General features: G+C 43.3%; 2 protein-coding genes across 2 annotated transcripts in view; one reads left to right on the top strand and one right to left on the bottom strand.

Annotated features, from left to right (window-relative positions):
- The window catches only part of PRMT2 (protein arginine methyltransferase 2), a 30816-nt gene extending 25909 nt beyond the window's left edge, over window positions 1-4907 (bottom strand). The window contains 2 exon segments of the mRNA NM_001265880.1: window positions 3528-3622; window positions 4771-4907. Coding sequence (NP_001252809.1) covers window positions 3528-3566 — 39 coding nt within the window. The 5' untranslated portion in view covers window positions 3567-3622; window positions 4771-4907.
- LOC106997205 (uncharacterized) lies at window positions 4524-18612 on the top strand. Its single transcript, XM_077997899.1, has 3 exons — window positions 4524-6481; window positions 14654-14792; window positions 18276-18612. Exon 1 carries the CDS (start codon window positions 4524-4526, stop codon window positions 5046-5048), a length of 525 nt encoding a protein of 174 aa, XP_077854025.1. The 3' UTR covers window positions 5049-6481; window positions 14654-14792; window positions 18276-18612.
- Window positions 18613-18991: the final 379 nt, after the last annotated feature.

Below are 18991 nucleotides of genomic sequence, written 5' to 3' on the forward strand. Positions count from 1 at the left end.
GGGTTTACAACATATGTAAAATTAAAATGATACATCAACAGTACAAAAATATGGGTGCTGGTAAATGAAACTAACTTATAAGATCTTTACCTTATGAAGCGGTTAAAAAAAAAAGACTGAAATTGAGAGGATGCATATTGCAATTTCTTTGGAAAACACTAAAATAATATGAAAAGATACAGCTAACAAGCTAGTAAAGGAGGTAATGTGGAATTATAGAAAATATTTATTAATCCACAAGAGGGCAGGAATGCAGACATGCACAAAAAAGAAATGTGACAAACATAAAACAAATAGCAAGATGTTACACTTAATCATATTAGTCATTACATTAAATGTTAATAGACTAAATACTCCAATTAAGAGGCAGAAATTGTGTTTAACAGAGCGACAAAAAAAAGACCTAAGAGCTAGACCCGACTAGCTCTTTACAAGAAAAATGCTTTAAACATAAGGACTGGAGGGAAAAAAAAAATACACACACACACACACACTCTTTATTATTATAAAAATATTTTTATAATTATTATATAGAAAATAAAGTATATTATTATAGAAAATACTTTATTTTCTATAATTTCCCTAAGAATGGGAATATTTCCCTATGCCAGGAGCATGACTCACAAGGCAGCAATGCCCTCTGCTTGCTCTCCACCCCATCACTGATCCACCCAGCCCAGGCAACCCTTACTAATCCCCCGGTGTGCGGCCTTCCACACCCCCACCATGCCCATGTCATACACAAACCCCTGTGTACACACATACATACACACACACACACACACATGCACACACACACACACCCAGGCTCTTTCTTTGCTTGGCTTTTTTTTTTTTTTTTTGAGATGGAGTCTCGCTCTGTCACCCAGGCTGGAGTGCTGTAATAATATAGCCGGTATAGCTATATTAACACTAAAAAAAGGTACATGCAAGAAAAGAAGTATTTATTAACAGGTAAAAAGACAGATATTTTATAAAAAATAAGGTCGATTAATCTGGAAAATAAAACCTATACTAAATATATACACCCAATAACAGGGACTCAAAATATACAAAGCAAAAAGTGATAGAACCAAAAGGAAAAATAGATATATCTACAATCATAGTGGAGAATTTTTAGTAACTGACAGAAAATGGCAAAAAAAAAAAAAAATCAGAAAAGACATAGAGTTTTGAACAATACTAATAACACATTTGATCTTAATGGCATGTATAGAATGCTATACTCAACAACTGCAGAATACATAGTCTTTGCAAGTACTCATGGAACATTCACCAAAATATTCCATATGATTAGAATATAAACCAGGTATAAATAAATTTCAAAAGACTGAAATTATAGAGGATGTTATGTTCTCTAACCAAGCTAATTAAAGCAAAATTAAATAAGAAAAAGTAAAATTTCCAAAATGTTTAGAAACTGGTCAACATACTTTCAAATAGTCCAGAAAATTTCTAATTTCCACTGAATATATTAGAAAATATTTTGAATAATGAAAATGCAATGCATTTAAATATGTGACGTATAACTACAGCAGTGATTAGAGGAAAGTCATAGCTTTAAAGACTATTAAAGAAAGGTTTAAAATCAATTATCTAAGCTTCTCTCTCAGATGCTACAAAAATTAACCCAAATACAACAGAAGGAAATAAAGACAAAAGCAGAAATCAATGAAATAGAAAAACAGAGAAATCAACACAGATAAAATTGGTTCTTTATAAAAATAAAATTGATAAAACCCTAAAAAAAAGACTGATCAAGTGGGAAAAAAGGAGATAAAATACAAATTACCATTATCAGACATCCATTCTATAATGGGGGGTAGTACAGGATGAACACAAGTATTACTAAAGTACCACCATGACCCTTAAGTAGTCAGCAAAATTAAAGTAACAAGATACCATTTTTTAATCCATGAGACTGACCAAAACTTAAAAGTCTGATGCTGTCAAGTGTTAGCAAGCACTATTGTGGGCTACTGACCTGTGAACTAGTAAAGTCATTGTGGGAAACAACTGATCATTACCCAGTAAAACTGAAACTTGCGGTCCTTTGCACCCTGCAATGCCATTATTGGAGCACAGAGGCATGGAGAAGGATGGTCACTACAGCATTGTTTGAAATAGAAAAAACTAGAAACAACTTAAGTGTCCAACAAAAGGGGAATAAGTAAAATGGGGTATATGCCTACTGTATAGCAGTGAGACTGCAACAGGCCCATACACATAATTACAGCTAGGATACTTTATACTTTCAGAGAAGAAATACACTACAGGAACACCCTACAGTGGCAGGATTGAACCAGCATTACACACATATCAACAAGGACAAATTCCCCAAAGGTAAAGTTAAATGAATAGGCAAGCTACAGGTGACACTGAGAGTATGACACCACTTATGGAAACTCTAAAAAGCACACACAAACAATATCGTATGTCATTCAAGGATATCTATATAAGCCACAGAGGTATAAAAAATGGTGCAGTGACACAAAACAGATTCAGGATTCACAGTAGTGTTTGCCTCTAGAAAGAGAAGAGGAAAAATAGGATTGAGATTGGGGAACAAACTTTATCTAGAGGGTTGCTTTTTCTTTTTTAAGATATGAAGTCTCACTTTATTGGCCAGGCTGGAATGCAGTGGCTATTCACAGACACAATCAGAATACACAACACCCTCAAACTCCTGGCCCCAAGTGATCCCCCCGCTTCAGCCTCCTGAGTAGCTGAACTATAGACACATCCGACAGTATTTTTATTTTATAAATATATATATATAACCTAATGTACACTGTTTAATGCACTTGATGTTTACAATATCATTCTGGAAATGTCCTAATATTTGTTAAATTTATCAAAAGAAAAATAAGATGTCCACGGAATTAAAACATTTTATGAATAATTAAAGAAATCAATGAAAGATGCTGACTATAAATAAAATTCCTATATATAAAAACCCAAATGAAAACAGATCATTGGAATGAAAGAGAAAAAAAAAATATTAAAATTGACATAACAGATACAGAAATGTTTAAAAATAGTATCTATTATTCAGTTGGTGAGTTTTACACAATCAACATTCCTTAAAATTTGAGGGTTTTTTTTACTGCTAACTTGAACAAAACTACATGAGTACCCTAGGCAGAAACAGTATGAATACATAAATCTTTTCTAATGTGTCCAACTTGCCTTCAATATATTGCTGGTATTATGCCTGAAATTGTATTGAACAGCTCAGAAAATACGCTTGCTTTGCCATTTCACATATCAAAAATGGAACCCTAAATGATGGTGATGTTTAGGGCCTAAGTATTTCCTTAGAAGTGTTATGGTGCCCAATGCAGGATGTCACCTTAGAGACACTGTGTTTCCTCTGCCTCACAATCTTCACATTTAAGCATTCTACTGCTGGTGGCCACCTTCCAAGGCACAAGTCAAGCTCCACCATATCTGTGAGCTGACACTTAGCTCTCTGTAATGTTCACATTCATTAAACACAGATTTTTAGGAACTGGAACCGAAATTACCTGCGATTCACTTCTGGGACAGTCACCTGATGTTGCCATAGTTCTCTTAGGCTCTGCCTCATAACTGCTGCTTTATTTCATTTTCTTCTCCATTTCTACTTTTAAAAAGAGAAGGAGACACAAAGTACTTGTTATATTGCTTAATAATTAAGTTCCCTTAACTTCTAAGGGGCATGATAAATGTCGTCTACCAAATAGAAGTAAAATGTGTATGTGTAAAGAATAGTATAGAAATGAAAATTTACAATTCTTTACAGAGACAAAAGCATTTAAAAATCATAAACTTCAAATAGTGTGTTTTCTTCACTAGTCTGAAAGGTGTTAATCTTATTCATTTGCTGAAGCCTGTTAGTTTCTGTTAGATCAGGTGTCGACTTAAGGCAATAAATCAGTATTCATTCATTTCTTAGAACTGTGATAGCTTTAATTCCAATTAAAAGTCCCTACCCGGGACTTTACAGTGTTTCCACTAACAGGAATCAAAGTCTGCATCTTCCAGTCTTTTCCTTCTTCTCAATTCTTATTTTTCCAGTGACAGTGTAATCCACACTCTGCTCTGGGATCAATGTGTTTTTTCAATTGCATAGCAATTCTTTGTTTAAAATGCATGCTTCACTTCTAAATCCAGACTTGAAGCTTATTTTTGTGATATTCGTAGTTACAAATGCTTACTGATGTACATAATTACATTTTCATTGGAAAACCTGGGTCCAAATTGGGAAGGGGTCGGAGAGGAGGCCGGGGTGCGTGCAGGATCCAGCTCTCCTAAGACGCCCTCGGAAGGAACAGGATCATGGAGGGTGGGAACAAGTGGCCAATGAAGGGGGGTGAGAAGGGGGCAGGAAGCGAGGGGGCCGCGCGTAGACGCAGGGGCACGAGAGGGTCAGGCTGGGCGAGCGTCGCGAGCTACGGGACAGGGGCCGTCAGGCAGGTGGGCGTGGTCGCGAAGGGCGTGGCAGAGATGGTGGGGTGGGCGTGGCCGCAGAGGGCGAGGCCATGGAAGGCGCTGGATGGTGGGAGTGGCCGGGAAGGGGCGCGGCGCTCAGGGAAGGCTGTGACGGGGACCCAGCGCCCGTTACGACGCCAGGGCAGGTGGCAGAGATCGCGAAGGCGCTCGGAGGCCCCAAAAGGGGGCGGAGGCCTCTGTCCGCCAGCGACGCACACGCAGTGCGAGGACGCCTCACCTGGCCTGTCCTTCCTTACGTGCAGTCCAGTCACCTGAGCGGCCCATCAGGACACCTACCTCAGCCGCGTTTCTCCGCTGAGTTCCGCGTCCACACCGCCAGCGCTGAGGGGCCGACGGTCTTTTCCAGGAGCCTGAGCCAACGCCCTCAACCCGCGCAAGCGCAGTGCACGCAGGCCGTCAGCCGAGAAGTCCCGCCCAGTGTCCGGCGCCCCGCGCAGGCGCAGTGCTCAGACGGCCCCCCTTCCAGGGGAGCCGAGCCACCGCCCTCGACTCGCGCAGGCGCGCCGCTCACAGACCGTCTGCAGCTTGGGCTGCGCAGCGCGCTTCACGTCTGAGCCTCCCGCGCTCTTGAGAGCTGAGGCCCAGCGCCCCCCTTGTGTGGAGCTTGTCCCCAACCGCCCCGCCCCGACGCGGGGGGCTCGGTGTGGGGTCTGACCCTCGGTGCAGGGCGCGGGGCGGGAGGCCGACCTGGGGCGGGGGGCGGGGTTGGGCCCCTCAGGGCCTGGGAAGCGACAACCCGTAGGAGCCACAAAATGGCTGGGGCTTGGGGGACCCCTACCTCCTCGTGTCTTCCGTGAAATAATTCAGTTAACTTTCCCATCCGCGCTGCTCAGTGCGCGCCCTCTGCTTTCTTCTGGACAAGTGGAAGCAGAATGGTGACGTTTCTGTTTTGGGGAGAGGAAGTTTGGGGTTAAGGAGAAATGGGTGGCACTAATGCCTGTAAAACAGAAATAAAATTCGAAGCCCCCCCCCCACCCCGACCCGGCCCGGCAGGCTAGGCGGACTGGACTCCCTCCTTTACCAGGGAACCCCGAAGTTCAACCTGAGAGACTGTTCTGGCCTTGAGGGGAAGTAAGAGTTACACGTGCCTTGTTATGCTTCTCCGGCATTAACAAGGGAGACCTTAAGTCTGATTTAAAAAAAAAAAAATGTGGAAGGAAAATAAATCTTGGGGTCCCAAAATCATTAAGCTAAAGGGAAAAGTCAAGCTGGCAACTGCTTAGGGCAAACCTGCCTCCCATTCTGTTTAGTCATCTCTCAGCTCACTGAGGTAAATGCATATCTGATTACCACCTCTGGAGAGGCTAACCAGAAACTCAAGGGAATGCAACTGTTTGACCTGGAAGCTCCCTCTTGCCTTTGCTTCGAGTAGTCCCGCCATTCCGGACCAACCAATGTTCATCTTACATATATTAATTGATGTCTCATATCTCCCTAAAATGTGTAAAACCAAGCTGTGCTCTGACCACCTTGGGCCCATGTCATCAGGACCTCCGGAGGCCGTGTCATGGGCGTGCCTCCTTAAATTCAGCAAAATAAACTTCCTAAGTTGACTGAGATCTGACTCAGATATTTAAGGTTCACATTTTAGTAACCACAAAGCGATTCCTAGTAGAGGTGCCACTGACCTTTGACAAATCTCCTGTCAGTCCTTAGTAGCAGCCTGAGCTATCTTTATGGCTCAAACCAACAGGATAATTTGCTGAGGCCTCGAAGAACCCCCTCCAGAGAATCCCTGATCCACCCAGATTTGGTCAAGATCTAGTTTATTTTGCTGTACAACTCCTTTTGTGTGTGTGGGGTGAGGGGACGGGGGTGGTTTACTCTCTTCCAACATAAGGAAGGCAAGTTTTTTCTTGCTTCAGTGACAGTGGAAGGCAGGTAACTTATGGAGTTTGAGCTCGCTTCTCACAGGAAAGATGAGGGGTTTTCTTCCCCTGCTCCTAGGATGGTAGAGAGCAATCTTCAGCCTGAGACCCATCCCTAGGTAAGTAACTGAATTGGGGTTTGCCTTGGCTAAGATTAACAACCAGCTGGTCTTAATTTCTCCTTACCATGAGTGTACTCAGTAATCTTACAAATTGTCCAATCCTTTGTTTCGCTTAACTGGTTTTTTTTGTTGTTGTTGTTTCCTTTTTTTGTTCTTTTGTCTTTTTCCCATTGAGTTTGACCAACTCTGTCTGACTTGATCAAATCCAAAGGGAAGTTCCAAATTATGAGAACCAAGGCCTCTGAACTGGGTAAGTTTCCCCCCCTCCCCACCACACACACACACACAAAAGGTGGTGTGGTGGGGGAAGAAAAATAGCCAGCAAACGGGAAAAAAAAAAGATTTTTTATTTTGACTACTTAAGGGACTTTTTTAATATAAGAAGGCCACATTTTTGCTAGCCAGACCAACCAAAAAGAGCAATGACTGTCATCCCATGCTGCAGTTCCTTACCTAAGGATTCTGCCTTCTTTTTTTCCACCACGACAGCCTGGGTTTGGTTCCTAAATCAAGCCCTTTCTGGTTTGATACTTGGTACTTCTGAAATAACAGCAATTTGTCCTAGATGAAATATGATAATGAGATTTATTTATTTATTTAGACAGAGCCTTGCTCTGTGGCCCAGGCTGGAGTGCAGTGGCACAATCTCAGCTCACTGCAACCTCCACCTCCCAGGTTCAAGTGATTCCCATGCCTTAGCCTCCTGAGTAGCTGGGATTACAGGTATGCACCACCACGCCCAGCTCATTTTTGTATTTTTTTGGTAGAGATGGGGTTTGGTCACCATGTTGGCCAGGCTGGTCTCAAACTGACCTCAAGCGATCCGCCTATCTCGGCTTCCCAAAGTGTTGGGATTACAGGTGTGAGCCACCATGCCCAGCCAGTAATGATGTAGCAGGACGAGCCGCAGACAAAACCTCTCAGACACCGAGTTGTAGAAGGACGGGCTTTATTCAGCTGGGAGCATCGGCAATCTACTGCCTTAAAATCTGAGCTCCCCGAGTGCAAAGTTTCTGTCCCTTTTAAGGGCTCACAACACTAAAGATTTCACATGAAAGGGTCGTGATTGATTTGAGCAAGCAGGGGGTACGTGACAGGGGCTGCATGCACCTGTGGTCAGAGTGAAACAGAACAGGGCAGGGAGTTTCACAGTGTTCTATACAATGTCAGGAACATCGGTTTCTAAGTCATGAGTTGATTTTTAACTACTGGATTTAGGCCAGGCAGACCCAGGCCTGTTTGCAGGCCTGGTACCGGGCTGCCTGTCTTTGGTTTTACTTCCTTGTTTTTTTCTTAAAACAGGTACTGAGTATAAAACAATATAAAACAATATGAGAGGGTCTCTCTCCTCAAAGAGTTTTAAAAAGTTTTTTTTTTAAGGAGCTCAATGGTTAAAAGTCAGCTTAATTAGAAGCTAACATCCAACATGTGTGTGTATGTGTGCCTGTGTGTGTGTTTGTATTTAAAAGGCCTTCAGGTTTTGGTTTTTGTGTTTTTGTTTTTGTTTTTCTCTTCTAGGACCTTGTCTTTTTGAGCAAAAGTTTTTTTTCTTAGTTGACTGGCTTCTGTTTTCTTCATTTACTTCTGCCGTCTCTTCTTTCTCTTGCACCCTCTGCTTCATGAGGAACCTAATATAGTTTATAATACCCAGGGTTCCTTACAGAAAATGGAGAAGGTACCAGATTCCCCTTGGAGGAGAAACCTGTTTCCTTATGGAACCGCAAGAGCGTAAACAGACAAGTTCATCTCAGCTCTTAAACTGCTTGCTTTTGTATGGTGTTACCTAATTTTTTAACTAAAATAGTTACTGCAACAGAGGCTACTCTTGAATTCTTAAGGAATAGTGTAGTTTAGATGCATAGAAATGTCTTTGTTAAAAAAAATTTTTAAGTGCAGTGCAAAAGCATGACCTGGTCTAACCTCACAATAATTTTCGCTTTTTGGAGACCCAGGATTCTATGTAGGGTCTGCCCAGAGCTCAGAGATCCAGTTAAAATATAGGTAGTCTCTATCTAAATAAAATTGGTCTCCTTATACAATCCTGTGATAGATTTTCATAATTTTATGTTTCATTTGGCATCCATCTTTAATCTGTCTTTAGCACCACCAGACTTTTTCTCTGTGTACCTTGAAATGTAAATTTTGCTATCTAATTTTTCGTCTAAGAGTTTCCTTCAATATGCGGATTTAGGGCTATTTAGCTGACAACTTCCGGGGCAGTGACACAGGTTATCGAGAGTTTGCAAGTCTAAGATAGAAAAAAAAAAAAGGAGGTCTTAGGAATGTATAAGATGTGCTTCTATCGGTATACCTAATACCTCTATGTAATTTATGTGTTGTGTACCCATGTTTCTCTATTAAAAAATATAAAAGAGCTCTAATTAATTGGCTTAAAGAAAAATAAAAGTGCTCAAATAAAATACTTTATTAGAAAAAGGGGAAGACTAGTCAAATGTTAAGTTTACTTAAAGTCTTTAATAAATAAGTTAACTTTAAAATTAGTGGCAAAGTAATATTAGAAATGTCTTAAGAATTGCCAGCATACATTTTTGTTTGTATTTATTTATCAAGCAATTTCCTACTTATCCCTGCCAATTACTATAAGGTGTCAACATTTGGCATAGGGGTTACAAAAGGAAGAACATAAATGGCCTGATGGAGCTGAAAAACACAGCATGAGAACTTCATGAAGCATACACAAATATCAATAGCCAAATCAATCAGGTAAAAGAAAGGATATCAGAGACTGAAGATCAGCTTAATGAAATAAAGTGTGAAGACAAGATTAGAGAAAAAAAGAATGAAAAGAAATGAACCATTCTCAAAACAAGCTATTAATGCGGCCAACAAACATAAAAAAAGCTCTTCATCACTGGTCATTAGAGAAATGCAAATCAAAACCACAATGAGATACCATCTCACACCAGTTAGAATGGTAATCATTAGAAAGTCAGGAAACACGGTGGCTCAAGCCTGTAATCCCAGCACTTTGGGAGGCCAAGACGGGCAGATCACGAGGTCAGGAGATCGAGACCATCCTGGCTAACACGGTGAAACCCCGTCTCTACTAAAAAGTACAAAAAAACTAGCCAGGCGAGGTGGCGGGCGCCTGTAGTCCCAGCTACTCGGGAGGCTGAGGCAGGAGAATGGCGTGACCCCAGGAGGCAGAGCTTGCAGTGAGCTGAGATCTGGCCATTGTACTCCAGCCTGGGCAACAGAGCAAGACTCCGTCTCAAAAAAAAAAAAAAAAAAAAAAAGTCAGGAAACAACAGATGCTGGAGAGGATGTGGAGAAATAGGAACTCTTACGCTGTTAGTGGGAGTGTAAATTAGTTCAACCATTGTGGAAGACAGTGTAACGGTTCCTCAAGGATCTAGAACCAGAAATACCATTTGACCCAGCAATCCCATTACTGGGTATATACCCAAAGGATTATAAATAATTCTACTATAAAGACACATGCACACATATGTTTATAGCAGCACTGTTTACAATAGCAAATACTTGGAACCAACCCAAATGCGCGTCAGTGATGGACTGGATAAAGAAAATGTGGCATATATACACCATAGAATACTATGCAGCCATAAAAAGGATGAGTTCATGTCCTTTGCGGGGACATGGATGAAGCTGGAAACCAACATGCTCAGCAACTAACACAGGAACAGAAAACCAAACCCTGCATGTTCTCACTCATAACTGGGAGTTGAACAGTGAGAACATGTGGACACAGGGAGGGGAATATCACACACCAGGACTTGGGGGGTTAGGGGAGGGATAGCACTAGGAGAAATGCCTAATGTAGATGGTGGGTTAATGGGTGCAGCAAACCACCATGGCAAGTGTATATGTAATAAACCTGTACATTCTGCACATGTATCCCAGAACTTAAAGTATAATGATAAAAAAAGAAAAATCTGCTGATGTATAATTCTAAGCCTAAGAAAAAATATCCATTACAAAGGAAGTCAAAATAAATTCATTTTCAGATAAACGGAATTTGACTGAAGGAAACATGCACTAAGATGCTAAAAGAAGAACTTCAGGCTAAAATAAGATAATCTCATAACTGCAGGAAGGACAGAAGAGTACTAGAAAGTGTAAATAAATGGATAAATATATTTTTTAAATTTGTCCTTAAATCAACAATTATTATGACTTGTGAGGTTTATCATGTGTAGAGGTGGAATATATGCCAACAGCCGCACACAGAGCAAGGGGGATAAATAAACTATCGTAATGTGCTGGATCTTTGTTAGGACAAAGCAAAAGTATTCTAATAACTTCAGGCAGGTCAAGAGTGCATATTGAGCTCTCAAAAACTACAATGATGTATGACAAAAAGCAAAATAGAAGATAAAAGAAAATAATAAATTTAAAAAATGGAAAAGAAAACATTAAGAGAGTACTACAGAAATAAAAGACAAGACAAATGATAAATAAACAGCAATGCAGCAAACCACCATGGCACATGTGTACCTGTGTAACAGACCTTCACGTTCTACACATGTATCCCAGAACTTAAAGTATAATTTAAAAAAATAAAAATAAACAGCAAGATGGCAGACTTAAACCCAACTATATTTCTAACAACATTAAATGTAAAGATAGAAAACATGCCAATTTTTTTTTTTTTTTTGAGACAGAGTCTAGCCCTGTCGCTCAGGCTAAAGTACAGTGGCACAATCTCAGCTCACTGCAACCTCTGCTTCCTGGGTTCAAACGATTCTCATGCCTCAGCTTCCCGAGTAGCTGGAATTAAAGGCGTGCAGCACCCTTCCCAGCTAATTTTTTTTTTTCTGTATGTTTAGTAGAGATTAGGTTTCACTATGTTGGTCTGCCTGATCTTCAACTCCTGACCTCAAGTGATTCACCCACCTCAGCCTCCCAAAGTGCTGGGATTACAGGTGTGAGCCACCATGCCCGGCCAATGCCAATATTCTTAAGTATCTCTTTTAGAGATTTGACTAAATGATAGTTATAAGAAACATACTTTACCTATAAAGAAACATTTAGTTGAAAGTAAAAGAATGGGGGAGGCAATACCACACCAACACAAACCATACTGATATTGTAAAAAGCAGACTTTACCAACGGTATTACCAAAAATAAAAGAATTATTTCATAATGATAAACTGTCAATTCAGTAGAAAGAAATAGCAGCCCCAAATTTGTGTGTCTATAACATAGCTTCAAAATATAAAATCCAGAAATTCAAAAATTAATATAACTCAAAGGAGAAATAGAACCATCCATAATTGTAGTTGGGGGATTTAACACACCTATCACATAACTCAGAACAAGAAGGCAGACAGCAGAGATTCAAACAGCTCATTTAACCAACATGACACACGTCATGTTGGCTTACATCATGAGACTTACGTATGTACACAAATATATAAAATCAGTATATCCACTTCATCCACCCCTAGCAGAGTGCATGTTATTTTCAGGTACACGTGGAACATGTGTGGCTATTCTGGGGACATTCCCCATGGCAAGGACTGAGGGCTGCCTGTAGGAACTCACTGAGACTGTCAGCCAACAGCCAGCAAGAACTAAGGACCTCAGTCCTACAACCTCAAAAAACAATTCTTCCAACAACCAGGTATAGCTGCTGGTTTTCTATCTGATGATAGCTGGTTTTCATACAATAGTCTGCTCAGGCTGCCTTAACAAAATGCCACAGACTAGGAGGCTTAAACAACAGAAATTTATTTTCTCACAGTTCTGGAGGCTGGAAGTGCATGATCAAGGTGCCAGCAAATTAGATTTCTGGTGAGGGCTCTCTTTCTGGCTCGTAGACAGCCACCTTCTTGCTGTGTCCTCAAATGGCCTTTCCACTGTGTGCATGCAATGAGAGCACTCCAGTATCTGTTCCTCTTCTTATAAGGGCACCAGATTAGGTGCTATCAGATTAGCGACCTGCCCTGGATGCTGATCCTCCACATTGACTTCTGATTAACCCCAGTTCCTGAAATGCCTGTAAGATTTGTATTTTAACTACTGATCCTTGTGTAAAAGCATGCACTTACTGCCCTTAGGGCAAAACAACCTTGACATTATCTTACTTACCATACAGTTATCCTACACATCGCCTCTGAAGCCTGCATACTCTTCCCCTATGGTCTATAAGCCCTGGGTCTGGGAGGGTAAGAGTGAGGAGATCCACCCGCTTCCCTCACTGCTGCCTAAGACACAGACATAGCTTCTGTTCATAAGTCCCTGTTAAATGTTCCTAAGAAACTGGATTTGTCAGCCTCTTTCTTCAGCCTCTCAGCCTCCTCGGTCTTTGGGGGTAGGTTTGCATAGACCTGCTCACCTTGGAATACCTTGCTAAGGGCTCTATCTTCCAATACAGTCACATTGGGGATTGGGGTCAACATATGAATTTGGAGGTAGGGGACATAATTCAGTCCCTGATATGGTTTGGCTGTGTCTCCACCCAAATCTCATCTTGAATTTTAGTTCCCATAATCCACATGTGTGGTGGGAGGGACCCTGTGGGAGGTCACTGAATCATGGGGGTGGCTACCCCCATGCTGTTCTCATAATAGTGAGTCAGTTCTCATGAGATCTGCTGGTTTTTATAAGGGGCTTTTCCTCCTTTGCTCAGCACTTCTCCTTCCTGCTACCCTGTAAAGAAGGTGCCTTTCTTCCCCTTCATCTTTCGCCATTATTGTAAATTTCCTGAGGTCTCCAAAGCCATGAGGAACTGTGAGTCAATTCTTTTCTTTATAAATTACCCAGCCTCAGGTGTTTCTTTATAGCAGCATGAGAATGGACTAATATGTAAATAATGTGTGGCTAGAGAGTAAGCTGTGGTGCTTTTTTTTTTTTTTTTTTTCCCAATGGCTGTACATTCTTTGACATCTTCCCACTGAGAAAGCATCCACCTTCGTTCCCCTTGGTCTTGGGCTTGTAATGTCTGCTGTAGTCACTAGGTTGCGAGGCCTGCAGTGGCTCCCAAGGCAGCTCAGGAAAGGCCATGCAGCTCTCTCAGTCCTCTAGGAATGCAGGCTCTTGGGACACTCCTCAGAATCCATCCTCTCAGAGACACCATGCACGGTGCTGCAGATGTCAGTCCCAGCTGAGCCCAGCCTTCATGTTCTCTCCTACCGGGTGCTACGTGACCTCGGGATGGTTCTACCCCAGCCGCAGAGCCACAGCTGTTCTGTCTCCCCAGCTGAGGTCCTAGACACGGAGCCACACCAGCACCCTGTGCCAATCAATCATGCTGTAGGAGAAAAATAAAACAGCTGATGCTTTTACGCTATTAGATCGTGGTTGCGTATGCCGCAATAGTAACTGGAACAGAATCGGGTACTTTGAAGTGGGATGCTACCATGACAAAAGCCAAAAAACATGGGGGGTTGGCTGTGGGACTCAGCCCCAGAGAAGAGGTTGGCAGGCATGAGAAGGCAGCTGGCAAGGGACTGAGGAAAAGCAAGTGAAGGAAAGAAGGCTCTTGTCATTGAATGACTGGCTTCTTTCACCTGCACATCATGAGGAATGATTAGGGAGAGAGGCACTGTAGGGAAAGAGGCATTGGAGAAGGAACGATGGGGTTTTCAAACAGAACTTATAAAAACATGAAGGAGCCAGGATTTGCTGGGCTCAACAATGAAACTATTTTTCATCCACAGTTTCTCCCAGCAGAAGATTCTCAAAGAATGAAAGGGCTCAGAGCAAAGTTGGGACCCGCAGCCCTGTAGGGAATATGCGGGTTCAGAGCAGACACGAAGTTAAGGGTTGAATTATAAAACCCTCTTTTAAGATGCAGAAAGAGTTCAATTGGTGTCTTACCAGCCTTTTCAGATGCAAAGGACCTCCCAGGGACTGTATGCATGTGCCTCCCAGGTCCCTATTAAGGAGACCTTCTGGGAATCTTAAGAGCATTTTTCCACAACAGCCACACACGGACCCCCAATAGTAAAGAGACTATTTAAAAGAGATCTGGGGTGCAGGTTTTGTCTAATGGAGTGAACTTCAATAAAATTCATAGAAAACCCACAAAGTTATTAAGGGAAGTGTACTAGAAAAAATAAGAGCAGCCTGCGTTTGTGGTTGAGCAGTCTTAGCCTGTAGAAATTCAGGGGCCCACTGGCCTCCTTTCATTTTGTGCTATCTGGTTCTTTTAATCCAAGCTGGCTTTTATTTTCTTCTCAGGTGCCTAGAGAATCAGTCCCTGGAGCAACACTGGGCCCTAATCGCAGACCTGTTGACCTGGGTCAGGTTGGATTTCAGAATCTCTGCAGACTGCCTGCTTTTTGCCTCAGTTTCGCCCTTCTGAGTGGCAGGGGCCGAGGTATCTGTCTTATCTCCATCCCCATTAGACATAGGGTGAAGAGGTGGGGTCAGGTGCTTGGCTCTTGAGGTCACAAGTCTGTGGATTGAGAAGGAAACACATTGAAGAGGTTGTGTCTGAGGAGCCGTGCCCATAGAGCCTCACCCCGCATGGACTTGGTTAGGTGGTGAGACTTGGAGTTCTGGCTGCCATAATGGCATGAGGCCATGGGTGTCTGGGTAAGTCTATTTTGAATGTGTGGGGGGTGCAGCCAGAGGGCAGAATGTATTTTCCAAAGTTAGCCATAGCGATTTCAGCAATCCTTCCCACATGCTCTTCTCTTGCCATTTCTCCATCAAGAAGTGGAGTCTGGCTGGGCATGGTGGCTCATGCCTGTAATCCCAACATTTTGGAAGACTAAGGCAAGTGGATCACTTGAGGCCAGGAGTTTGAGCAGCCTGGTCAACATGGTGAAACCCCATCTCTACTAAAATTACAAAAATTAGCCAGGTGTGGTGGTGCATGCCTGTAATCCCAGCTACTCAGGAGCTGAGGTACAAGAATCACTTGAACCCTAGAGAAGGAGGCTGGAGTGAGCTGAGATTGCACCACTGCACTCCAGTCTGGGCAATAGAGCGAGACTCTGTTTCAAAAACAAAAACAAAAAAAAGCAGAGTAAAAGCACCTCCTTGATTCAGAGCAGGGTGTTTCCTCCTGCTCCGATACACGACAGCAGCATTTCGTGTGGTTGGGACTTGGACTGTGGAGGCAGGCCCAGTTCAAATCCTGGCTTTGACACTGAGTGATGCAACCTGGGTGAACTAGTTCTCTGAGCCTCAGTTTCCCCCATGATGATGAAGAAACACATGTTTCCTATGCAGGCTGAGGCTCTGAAGCCTGCTAAGCTCCTTTCCCCACTAAGGGGAGGTCCTCATTTATGCCATTGCCCAGGTTTCCTTTACATGTGACTTGTCACATGGTGCTCTGGAGCCCTGTCCTTGGAGACTCACACCCCTGTGACCAGGATGGGGCCAGGGCTGTGCTTAATCAGGTGACTGTCCAAGGAGCCCCCTTCCACCTCCAGAGTTCAGAACTCAGTGTCTTACCTTCCTCCCAGGAACCAGAGCACACTGAACACCCAGGACCTGGCAGGGCACCTGAAGGCCAACATGTTGGGGGGCATTGGAGCACACGAGTCCCACTCCAGGGGCAGGAGTAGTTGTCACTTGAGTTGCAACATCTGTCCCTAAGAGAGTCCCTGTGAGGCCTGGCTCCTTGGTGTGCTGAGCAACTGACCTGACCCCACACTCTTCTACCCAAAGAGGCCTCTGGAGCCTTCCTACGGCCAAGGGACCTGGCCAGCTGCACAGGCTGAAGACAGAACGAGCTCAGCCAGGGCTCCGTGAACAGGTGTCCTTCTGTGGTCATCATCACGGCAGCAGCAAGGTCAGGGTGGGGTGTCAGCATGGGGTGTGCACTCTCTCATCCCGGGCATCTGAGTTTTTTGTTTTAAAAGTTGTGATCACCAAGACACTGTCCTTGTCTACCTCTGCGTCTCATGGTCCCAGCTGTGGGGGGACGCACAGCCAAGTGGGCCTCACCTGGGGAAGGGAGGTGCACCCATGTGACTCAGGCAAACACGACCCCTGGGCCTCGTTCCAGGGAACCCCAAAGGCAGAGTTCAGAAGATTGCAATTAATTTTATAAATTAATACACAATAACAGATCATTAATTTTAAATGTTGAACTTAAGGTTAATACATATGTTACAGGAATTACATCAGGAATTGATTTTATTATGGAGTCTGAATAAGTTTTAATTCCAAAAACAGTGTATTCCTCCTGTGATTTAAGTTTTATTTACGTTAGCACTCAATAGAACTACTAGTTGCTAAATACACCTGTGGATGTATTCCAGTTACCCTAAAAATTGAAATATAGTGCCAGGTTATTCACAGTGTTTTCAACTTAAAGTTTGTTTTTCAAAAAAAAAGAGGTTATTGTTCTGCAGTAGCAAAACTGCTAGGAATTGAGCTTCTAGATTTTTTTAAATTTTATTTATTTATATATATATATTTTTAGATGGAGTTTCATTCTTGTTGCCCAGGCTGGAGTGCAATGGTGCAGTCTCAGCTCACTGCAACCTCTGCCTCCTGGGTTCAGGCAATTCTCCTGCCTCAGCCTCCCTGGCAGCTGGGATTACAGGAGCCTGGCTAATTTTTTTGTATTTTTAGTAGAGACGGGGTTTTACCATGTTGGCCAGGCTGGTCCTGAACTCCTGACCTCAGGTGATCTGCCCACCTTGGCCTCCCAAAATGCTGGGATTACAGGCGTGAATCACTGTGCCCAACCGAGCTTCCAGATTTCAGGTTCTCAGCTTTCCTCTTCTCTTGTTTGGTACATTCTTTATTTAAATCGCTAAAATAAAATAACTCGTTTCCACCTCCTGGGTCGTTGCCGTGGAGGTGGTTCAATTCCACAAAGGCATTTTTACAGTCAAGGCGTATGCATCCTCACTTGTTTTTTTTTTTTTTTTTTTTTTTTTTTGAGACGGAGTCTCGCTCTGTCACCCAGGCTGGAGTGCAGTGGCCGGATCTCAGCTCACTGCAAGCTCCGCCTCCCGGGTTTACGCCATTCTCCTGCCTCAGCCTCCGGAGTAGCTGGGACTACAGGCGCCCGCCACCTCGCCCGGCTAGTTTTTTGTATTTTTTAGTAGAGACGGGGTTTCACCGGGTTAGCCAGGATGGTCTCGATCTCCTGACCTTGTGATCCGCCCGTCTCGGCCTCCCAAAGTGCTGGGATTACAGGCTTGAGCCACCGCGCCCGGCGCATCCTCACTTGTTAAACAGAGTTTGTTTGTTTGTTTTTTGAGACAGAGTTCTCTCTCTGTGGCCCAGGCTGGAGTGCAGTGGCAGGATCTCTGCTCACTGCAACCTCCGTCTCCCGAGTTCAAGGGATCCTCCTGCCTCAGCCTCCCAAGTAGCTGGGACTACAAGCATGTGCCACCACGCCCGGCTAATTTTTGTATTTTTAGTAGAGACAGGGTTTCACCATGTTGCCCAGGCTGTCTCAAACTCCTGACCTCAAGTGATCCGCCCGCCTCAGCCTTCCAAAGTGCTGGGATTACAGACGTGAGTTAAGTAGTTCGAACAATCAATTGATTAGGCTTTTGTGGCTGCTCACTTGTGCATGTGGCCAAGTACTGTGCTGTCCTGGCCCACAGCGTCCTACAGGAAGGGATGGGCCGTAAGACGTGGGATCTTCTGAAGTCGTCAAATGAAAAACACTCCTGTTGAGTGAGAAAACAAATAGGCTAATCTTGTGATTTTTAAAAAATTTAAACTGACATGATTTTATTGCAAATTTCCAAGAATCCTTAAAAGTTATAAAAAGTATAACCAAAATAAATATCTGTGGCAGAGTTCTACAAAAGACAAAACTCAGTTTTCCTTTTGAGATCTTGCCCCAGCATCAGTTCAAACACTTCCTCTCATATTTCACCAGGACTCAATTCCTGAGCAAGAAACAGCAAGAAACAGCAAGTGCCATGAAAAGCGGCTTTGTGTGGGGTGGGCTCTTCACACTCCAATCTCCAGTTCCTTCTCAAAGCTTCGAAAAAAAGTTGAAAAATGAAAACAAAAGCCCTGCTGTGTTGAGCTGGGCTCTGGCGTTGCCATGGACCCAGGGCAAACAGCGATGCTCCCGCTCTGCCCCCAGCTCAGCTCACGCTGGGCCTGCACTTCTGGAAGGGAGCACGGACTTCGGAATGACTGGTTAGAACCCAAATGAATTCATGGAATGTGACATGGTTCAAAAATAATAAAACGTGATACCCATGAAATGCTGATATTCTGTCTCAATTTGCCAGATTGGGGCCTCCTAGATTCAGAGTATTCTAAAGTAGCCGGCAGGTTCACTCTGCCCTTTTAGACCTAATGTATCTGGCTTAGAAAGCAGTCTCTGTCCCTCTGCTATTTGCTGTTCTTTGCTTTGCCTGGTCTGACTCCCCGCCCCAGGAGTCCTCCTGACAGCTCCAGGTTCTGCAGACAAGAGCAGTAACTTTTATAATAATCATAATGACTCCCAAGTGAGTGCATTGGGCTCTTCACATGTGTCTCTATGTGTGCACATGCATGTGCATGTCATTTCTGGGCACTTCACGTGTGTCTGTATGTGTGCACGTGTATGTGCATGTCAATTTCCTTTACTCCTCCGACAGC

The sequence above is a fragment of the Macaca mulatta genome, chromosome 3 (assembly GCF_049350105.2).
Source record: "Macaca mulatta isolate MMU2019108-1 chromosome 3, T2T-MMU8v2.0, whole genome shotgun sequence".
In the NCBI taxonomy this organism is placed as follows: domain Eukaryota; kingdom Metazoa; phylum Chordata; class Mammalia; order Primates; family Cercopithecidae; genus Macaca; species Macaca mulatta.

Bases quoted from the DNA above. Each gene is read 5' to 3' on its own strand.
- LOC106997205 (XM_077997899.1), top strand. From the start codon at position 4,524: ATGGAAGGCGCTGGATGGTGGGAGTGGCCGGGAAGGGGCGCGGCGCTC.